The sequence below is a fragment of the Crinia signifera genome, chromosome 1 (genome assembly GCF_055691185.1).
Source record: "Crinia signifera chromosome 1, ASM5569118v1, whole genome shotgun sequence".
NCBI classification, from domain to species: domain Eukaryota; kingdom Metazoa; phylum Chordata; class Amphibia; order Anura; family Myobatrachidae; genus Crinia; species Crinia signifera.
The window spans coordinates 329,112,383-329,122,225 of NC_139217.1; the positions used below are offsets into that span (position 1 = coordinate 329,112,383).

General features: G+C 39.7%; 1 protein-coding gene across 1 annotated transcript; it reads left to right on the forward strand.

Moving 5' to 3' along the window:
• Positions 1-4,882: 4,882 nt before the first annotated feature.
• LOC146079217 (olfactory receptor 4E2-like) lies at positions 4,883-5,884 on the forward strand. Its single transcript, XM_083186166.1, has one exon. It carries the CDS (start codon positions 4,883-4,885, stop codon positions 5,882-5,884), a length of 1,002 nt encoding a protein of 333 aa, XP_083042292.1.
• The last annotated feature ends 3,959 nt before the right edge of the window (positions 5,885-9,843 follow it).

Consider the following 9,843-nt stretch of genomic DNA (forward strand, 5'->3'; position numbering starts at 1 on the left):
GAAGGGCATGTGCAAGCAATTTCTAAAAAATATTACCCCCTATATCCATAGGCGAATCTAGAATTATGGTAATGGTTGGTCCGACATCCAGACATAATAGCAGGGGGACCTTTGCGCGGCGTAGCCGCGAGTCAAAAAGGGGGCGTGGTCTCATGTGAAGGAGGCGTGGCATCATAAAAAGGGGTGTGGTATTACACATTAGACCATACACAGTAATGCCCATTACATATTTTAGCAAACTCCTTAATACCCATTACACATAAAGCCACACGCCATAATGCCAATTACACATAAGGCCACACACCATAATGCCCATTACTCATTGTGCCACACATCATGATGCCCATTACATACTATATAACAAACCGTAATGCCCATTACATATTTGCCACATAAGTGCTGCTTACCTACGTGCTCATTGCTAGGGGGTTCTTGCTTGATGGCACCATAGTACCCAATACACATGATGCCGCACACCATAATACCCATTACACATGATGCTGCACACCATAGTACCCATTACACATAATGCCACAGACCATAGTACCCATTACACATGATGCTGCACACATAATGTCCCTTACGCATGATGCTGCACACTGTAATGCCCCTTACACATTAAGCCACACATTATGCGTAATGCCCTCACATACCGCCACTTGTAGCGTCCCTTAAGCAATGCCCCCAAAAGTGCCACTTACTGTAAATTTCTATATGAGCCTTCGCTGCTGCTGCAGGGAGAGATGGAGAGCGGTGCAGCTGCTTCTATGGGGAGAGGAGCAGAGCGCAGAGCACGCTCCCACTCCCCTCCTGGTGTCCCCTCTAGCCGAGTGGACATTTGAAATATTGTGCGCGCTGTTGTTGTGCGTGACGTCGGGGGAGCACGCCGGGCGCCGGCACCACATGATTAAAGGGGGGGGCGGGCTGAGGTGAAAACGGGGAGAAGAATTGGAGCGGAAGCTGCAGGGGTGACAGTCTTTAACAGCTGGGCAGAGAGCAGGGAGCTGCCCGGCTGTATACAGAGCACGGCAGGTCACGGCTGTTTCGAATAATACCCCTTTCACAACAGAAAATGCAGGGTTTTACCCGGGAATATGGTCCCAGGATCATGCAGGGACATTCCCAGCCTGACCCCTTATACACCAGCCTAGTCCCTGCATTTTCTGGTGTGAGGAGGAGAGACAACCACTCACCTATCCCTACCCCCCTTTAACTAACCAGCTATATCTTCGGAACCAACTGACCCATTTACATGAGACCAGTATCATATTGAAGAACTTTTGAGTTGGCTTTGAATGATTTTGGTCCCGTGAAACTGGGCTGTTTGGTTCCGGAGAAATCTGCCCTCAAAGAACATAAACAATCATGAAATTACATTTAAGAAATGAAAAAAAAAAACGATTTAACCTCAATATCCCTGGAACCAATTAACCTATATGGATCCAGCCTGGTATCAGATTGAAGGCCCAGCGATTTTGGCTTGACTGAGATCAACCTCGAACTTCAGTGATGCCGAAGGGGGAACTGGCAGCCGTTGAACTGGGTGGGAATTAGTGGGTCCCATGTTATCCTATAGGGAAAACGTTCCAGCTTTGCCTGGCAGTATCTCCGGTTCCCAGGGGGCTAGAGACACGGGGCTTGGCTCGTTGGAAAGCCCCATCCATCAGCTACAAGATGGGCTAATGGGTGGTCCTGTGCACCCTCGGACCACCCTCTAGATTCACCTATGCCTATATCTCAAAAACTATGAGGCCTATATAAGAAATATTTTGCATGGGTTAATATAGTAACGTGTTAGTATCAAATGTACAAAGCATCATGAAAATCTGAGTTGGTGGATGTCATGGCTGGTTGTACTAACATGGAGTGACCCATAATCTAATTAGAAATAGGTTTTTCTATCGAGAGAATCGCCATATACAGTATGCATTTACTTCCCGTACATTTACATGGAAATATACACAGCAAAATATATACCTAAATTCACACTAATTTGCACAATGTATATAATTATTTATTATAGAAATCATAGTTGACCAATGCAGTTTATGTATTTAAAGTTTTGCCTTTTAAACTCCTTTTTAGCACAACTTAAAAACTGAACTAAGTAAACGAAACTTTAGCTAGTGCTTTAGTTGTTTAGATTTGTTACCCAAGAGTGCATAGTTGACTTCAAATGAGGAAGAACTTTTTATTATAGTATAATAATAATATAATTAGAAACAAGGGAGTTACTGATAACAGCACACTGTAGAATAAACTGGTATTAATTCACAGGAAATGTTTTCCCAATGGACATGGTGATAAAATAAAACAGGTGCATTCTCAGTATGGACCGTATATGGCAGTCATATACAGTACGATGTTGCAAGGGACGATATCTGTGGAATAGGATTTTGGATTGTGACAATAAACACAATGAATGGGTAAGTACTATATATCAATCAACTCGTAACCTCCAATCTTTCATTTCTGACTGTATATGTTTTTGATATATGCTTTGAAAAATAAAGTTTTCTAAAGAATTTAAGGAACTAAAATGTTTGTTATATCTCATTATCTATTTTATAATGTTTTAGTATTTTTTTTTACATAAAAGAAGCAGTTAATGTATATATTTTATTAGTTGTTTGGTCAGAAAATCTAATTCATGATATTTGCATTAATAATATTTTATTAAGACTAAAGCACACACAAGGGCGGGAAACAGAGTGCTAACAAACATTACCTAATAGTAGATTTACAGTCACAAAATAAGAAGTCACATATACCTGTAAATACACATATACCTGTTGTTTACAAAAGATGTAACTACATATCAGATTCTACCCTGACATTACAGCTATACACATATGTATGCGCTAATGGCTTTGAGAACTGGTACTTTTCTATACCCTCAGCCTTCTTTTGTTACAGATGCTTCTACTTTCAGTTCCATACAGTACATATTTTGATATAACTAACAGATTATCATGCGTTTTAATAATTTTGCTGTAAAAAGCCATTTCCTGTGTTGGTGTTCATTTATCAATATTATCTTTACTATAATAATGCGATTAATGTATTTTCACACCTTTTCATTTTAGTATCACCTAAATTTACTAAAGTGCAATTGGAGGAAAATTAGCAAGGGCCTGATTCATGTTTGTAAGTAAAGAGAAAAAAACAAGTTACTTTTGTCTGGAATAAGCCATGCTGCTTTTACATTTTTCCTGTGCAGGTTAATTACTGTCTACTTTTGCAGGTGGAAAAGGGGTAAGGTGGGTAATCAGCACACAACTAGCAGAAATGACACTGTGATAAATTAAACCAACGTATCCATGGATAAGTATAATTGTAAATGTACAGTGATGTTGGAGGTGCTTCTGGAACTAGAACTTCCAAATTTTCCAAAACAAATTTCGACTGAAAGAGTTCAGTCAAAAGAAGAAAATTCCTTTGTGGAGCACTCATTTTTGATTAAATAGAAATATGAAATATAGCATTTAATCCTTTCGTAAACCTATTTTAAACGCAAGGACTAAAAGCTATGTGTTACATTTATAACTAATAACTAACTATATCAAATGTAAAACTAATCAAAAGAGAGTGCTCCACAAAGGAACTTTCTGCTTTAATATAATAAATACCAGAGGGAGTCCTGTAATAAAGTATTATTGAGAAATCATTATTCAGTCTACCCACTGGTTCCTCTACCTTTGCACAGCCTACTTTGCCTGCTGGCAGTGAAGGATGAGCTCAGATCTGGATCTGGAACATGTTTGTCTGAGAGATTCTGGCTGATCACTGTATAAAAAACGAGAATCGGTGGGCTCCGGTCATCTGTTCCTGAGCTCCTATGTGACTCCGGTCATCATTTTACTTCCGGAGCTGGGAGTTCTGTTGCTATAGTTATTTTATTTTATTTAAATAATAACAATGTCTTAATAATATATTTAAAACATATGCAGTGCTATTGAAAAGATAGATAGACTCTTCCTATAATTACCCCTGGCTCCAATGATGACTTCCGCGTCCATAACAGATCATCTAGGATGAGTCACGGGGAGAAGAACAATATATATAATTAATAAATAGAATGATGCAGTCGATAAAAATTATTAGACATTAATAAACATATATAAGAAGATAAAAAAAAACACTGTTGTTCCACATGAAAGGTCAATATGAAGAAAGCTAATTAGCAGGCTTACAAATATGCACAACAATATGTTGATGTACAACAGTGTTCTGGTTTTAACCCTAATACTATATGATCTGCTATGTTCCCCAGTAATAACAGCTGTCAGTCCAGATAGGTCATACCCCATTAGGGATATTTACCAGTCCTTAGATATTAAGGTCCAGACAGTCCTTAGTAAGATGATTTTCAGGGGTTTGGCTGTGGATAGACAGGGAAACACCTGCGACTGGCAGTCAGTAGTGAGGGAACGGGGCTACATGATATAATTCCAGACATGTAGCCCTGTCCCCTTCCCACGGACTAATGCTGGTCATTATAACACCATCCTGTCAGCTTCACTAGGAAGAGAGCCTAATGAGGGAGAAGGTCCTTCTCTTCTGGAGTGGCAGGGTGCTACCGCAAAAATCTGAAGCTTCCTGCAGCTTCCAGGAGGGTAGGCAATTATGCTCTATTTCCACTGAGTAATTAATGGTCAAACTGTCAGAAAACTGCATATATATATATAATTGCCATTTCTTTTTATTTTTAGTTTTTGGGACTTTTTTTTTTACATGGTTTGGTTTATTTTAGTTGTGAGAAAAATATGAATAGTAGGCGGTGTCTCAATAATTATGTCATACTGTAATTTGAACACATTATTGAATAAACGGGAACTAACTTACATTTACTAACAATTTCTCATTATACATTATAGATAATATGGATTCATTTAATAACATATCAGAGAGCCATGTGAACTCACAGAAATCCCACATTTCTGGCACTACTATTGGTAAACATAATACAACTGAAGTGATAGAATTTGTTTTTGTGGCTTTCACCTTTCCCCACAGCCTGCAATATGCTATGTTCTCACTGTTTCTGCTGTTATACACTTTGCTTCTTTGTGGGAATATTTTAATCATGTTTACTATAAGAACAGATTATCATCTCCACAACCCAATGTACTTCTTCCTGGGTAAACTGTCTTTTATTGATCTTTGCTACTCATCTGTAACTGTGCCAAAGATGTTGGTAGATTTCCTTTCTGACAGGAAATCCATTTCATTTAATGGCTGCATCAGTCAACTGTATTTCTTTCACTTCTTTGCCTGTGCAGAATGTTTTATATTTATAGCTATGGGTTATGACCGCTATGCAGCCATCTGCAAACCACTGCAGTATTCCACCATCATGAGTAAACAGCGGTGTCTCTGGATGGTAGCTGCAACATGGGCCATTAGCTTTGTGCACTCCAACATCCAGACTACACTGACTATGGGGCTGCCATTTTGTGGCCCTAATGAAATAAACAGTTTCTTTTGTGACATCCCACCTCTAATAAAACTGGCATGTACTGACACAACCATGATCGATGCTATGATAGTGACCAACAGTGGTATTGTATCACTTGGCTGCTTCCTGGCTGTCCTAATATCTTATGTTGGCATTGGTAAGGCAATCTTTAAAATACGGAACGCTGAAGGCAGACGTAAGGCCTTTTCAACTTGTGCGTCCCATCTTACAGTGGTAACTTTTTTCTTCGGTCCCTGCGTCTTCATTTATATGAGACCATCCAAAACCTTTCAAGCAGATCAATTAGTGTCTGTGTTTTACACGATCATAGCACCAATGTTAAACCCCATCATCTATACTCTGAGGAATGAGGAAATGAAGATATCCATGAAAAAACTGTGGGGGAGAAAAACTAAATACATGTAGCATGATCATGGGAAGACTTGCTGCGTATGGTATGCTGCATGCTACACTTTATATATTTCAAAGCCTACAGGAAGGCAACATATACAGTAGCTTAGCATTGCTGATAGAACAATAGTTTCCAGTCCAGTCATAGAGCATGTGTAACAACATTCTCAGTTTCTCATATTTAAAAAAATATATTTATACATTTTGCAAGGTGCCTTCTGTATTAGGTAAACTTGTAATTTAGTGTTAATAGCTTTCTAATGCTATGGAAAAAATAAATTGTTCTAATCCTTTTCCTTGGCTCCTCTCATCCATTAGTCTCCTTCTCTGGAGTGTCATGTCAATCTGCAAATAAAATGTTATTATTCAACTGTAATTTCTTTAACCTGCTCACGAGTAGTGCTACCCCCCCCCCCCCCAGTAATATATAACCTCTCCGGCTGCTCCCCCTTATGGGAACCTTTCCTTTACACAACCCCCCACTGCTTCTCCCTCTTGCTAATTCCTATTATGTCCTTGATCTGGCATCACACTTAACTTTAAAATTGAATCTATCTACCGTGACAATCTCCATTGCAACAAAGACTTTTTCTCCCAACCCTCTTTCCACTTTAATGCAGGGGTGAGCAGACGTGAGCCCTTAAACTCCGGTAGCATTCTGTAAAATGTGACCAAAGTCTACGGATTTGCTGACGGTAGCATCACGTTGGTGAGTTGGCGCCAATACGGCGTTGGGTGGGCACAGTGTAAACAATGCAGGCATGTCCTGTTTCATTCAAGGTGGCTGTGTGACATCACACACAGCTGCTGTTACCCAAAACATGGCTGTCCTGTGCCTGCCTTGCCCTGTGCTGGGCGGCCCCCCACATGTTAGCACTCTGAGTTGTAGTTTTGCAATTTTTTGCAAAACTACAACTCATGCTGTATCAGGCCCACTGGCCATTACTACAGACCAGATGTATCAAGCTTCAAAAGGTGATAAAGTGAAGAGTGATAAACAACCAGCCAAGGCTCCTAAGTGTCATGTTACAGACTGGATTTGAAAGTGGCAGTTAGGAACTGACTGGCTGGTTGTTTACCACTTTATAACTTTTTAGAGCTTGATACATCTGGCCCTACATCTTTATATAAATGTTGTAGCTAAGCTGCATCTTATTGATATTCCCAAAGGCTGAAGCACCTAACCATCGATGTATATACAAAGAAACACTATCAGTTTAATTGGCCAAATCATCCTATAAGGCATCAGCTCTATGGAATGCACAGAATGTCTTCTTATTTAAACACAGTGGTTAAACACAGTGGTTAAAACTGACATGACTGTGACATGCCCTCTGCTGGTAGCCAATTACCGCCCAGGATAGCCCAACACATTTTATGGATATCCATGCAATTTCCAGCTATGCCTCTGTGTGGTAAACATTACGGCCCATGTGCAGTTCAGCTCAAATGTATGCCACTGAATGAAGGAATTCATTATAACTTGTGATGGGTTCTCTGTTTCCATTGCCAAATTATCCACATTGCGTAAATACCACATGTAATTAGCAAACTCAATTTGAAGCTGCAAAATAAATATACATCTCAAACAAGGAGAAAAGTGGAACGAGCTTTATTAACTTTGTTTACTATTAAAATGTAACTTGTATTATAAAGTTTCAAACTGCCCAAATGCAAGTGTACATTAAGATTAAATTAAGGTTAAGCTTGACCGTGGGTCAGTAAATTCTAGATTCACAACTACACTATAGTCCTTTTTACCCAATGACCGCATACCGATCTAAAAGGAGACACTATAGTCAGTATATCTGTGCTACTGAACATAGAGGATCAGGACTCTGTCATGTCATTGGCCGGAATTAGTGAGCACCTGGTAACTGCTTCATGTGACTGTATTACTTATTGATGCCCCTGCTTCCATTTTAACTATTCTGATTACAGTTGTATTCTTTTCTTATATGGACCTGAGTTACTGAAAGAGCCCTTTCATTTGATGGCAGTAATAACGGGATCACTTTCCATGCAGGCAACAACAGAAGATGGATTGAAATGATATACGAAAAAAAAAATCAATAATGTATATCTGCAGGAATGTGTTAATTGCAAAGAAATGATATAACTGCAGCGGACACACAAGCAGATCATAATAAAACAAGGGCCAAGAGAACCCTCATACCAAGTATGAGGAATCAGAGGAAGAAGGAGGGCCAAGTGCAAGTAGAGAGTTCATTGACCAAGAATCACCAGCTGTGGGCAGTGGGGTGTAGCAACAAGAATACTTTGCATTGTTTGGAGATGGAGAAGCTCCTTATGACCAGTGGTGAAAGTGTCTGTACGCCTACCCACACTGGTGGAACCAGCAAAACCTACACCTAGGTTGGGGTATAGAGATATACCAACCTATGAGGAAGCAACATCTAATGATGACATTCATATGCATATTTTTGAGCCATTGATTGTGTTCCATTGAATTAAATAAGCAGAATGGGCCAAATACCTGGTGCCCAATCTTATGGAAAAGATAATGGAAGCATATAACATCAGACACCCAGAAAACGGGGTAGAGTATGTACTGATTAAGAAGCCATTGACTTACATTGACAAATTCATAGAAATGGTGAGGTGGAGAGAGGCGTTCCTCATATGTTGTATAGAAATTGCAACCTTTAACTAGAAGGGAAGCAAGCTACAATAAATAACGTGTTTATCTTAGAACATCCCAAAAGATCAAAGAATAGGTCTAGGACAGAAAGTCCAGCACTTCTGAGCAAGTTGCACATTTTGATATATTCCTGGCCAACTATCATTAGTGGAGATTGAATGCCCAACTGAGGTCCAGAGGTAACACCTACACTTATCTTTACTCCCACCCATAAATAACTTGAATTCCAAGAGCAATGGCAATGTTTTACATCCCCGCAAGCCAGGGCACCTACAATTTTATTGAACAAAGGGTCTTGGGTGGTTCTCAAGTACTCACTCCCTGCCATCACATGTAGTTATGCGCCAGGAGCAGCAAGAGTTGGTGGAGGGAAATTACTACTAGCCTAATTCTCTATACTCAAAACAGTTAATCTGCCAGGTCAATGTTGTGGCTGCTGTTTGGAATATCACCATGAACATATGCAAGGGCTCCTGTAACTGTTTTTGACAGGAAAGGACTGTTTGGTGTAGGTTATGAGGAGTGGTAGCAAAACACAGATGTCTCATCACCATTTTCTGCCTTCAGCTTTGATAATTTACTGTATATAGAGAAACATTGCACCAGCATCGCTACTGCTGCTGCCAGTCTACAAGACCATAGTCTCACTCAGGGCCTTGATGTTCATTGTTATTAAGTAGATGCTGAATGCAGTATGTGTGCACAAATGCTGGGGACTTTGCAGTGGCTCCTGTGGGCATCTATATTCTTTTCTGGGTGGTACCTTTGTAATAATTAGTAAGTACATAGCCTTAAAAAAATAGCAACTCTGTTGATATGTGCATACAACAATGAATTAGTCGTCATGTCCCATTTGCTAAGAAATCACAGAGTCTGAATGACACTGGCATGAGGACAGATGACTGATACTCCCATGGACCATGAACACTCATATTGGGGGCAATACCTAAGGTACCATTGGGAATGGTGCCTGAAAACTTTTGAACCATTGCTGGTGAGTAACACTGACAATAGATATATACATACTTTATATGTAATGACCCTAATGTGAAATACTTAACTTCAGGAACTCAACGGATAGTTAAGGCAAACAAAGACCCCTCCACCTTCTGCACCTTCACCACCAAGGCAAAGTTTTCGCACATAAAATGATTTGTACAGACACAGATAATCCAAAATTGGGTGTAAAATATACAAAGTTTTTTTAACACGCTAAACCTCATGCCCAAATGGGTAATGAGCCCCAGCAGTCAGGATACTGAAATTAGGAAGACCATCAACAGAAATCCAATGGCCAGAGTATCCAAGTAAA

Bases quoted from the DNA above. Each gene is read 5' to 3' on its own strand.
- LOC146079217 (XM_083186166.1), top strand. From the start codon at position 4,883: ATGGATTCATTTAATAACATATCAGAGAGCCATGTGAACTCACAGAAA.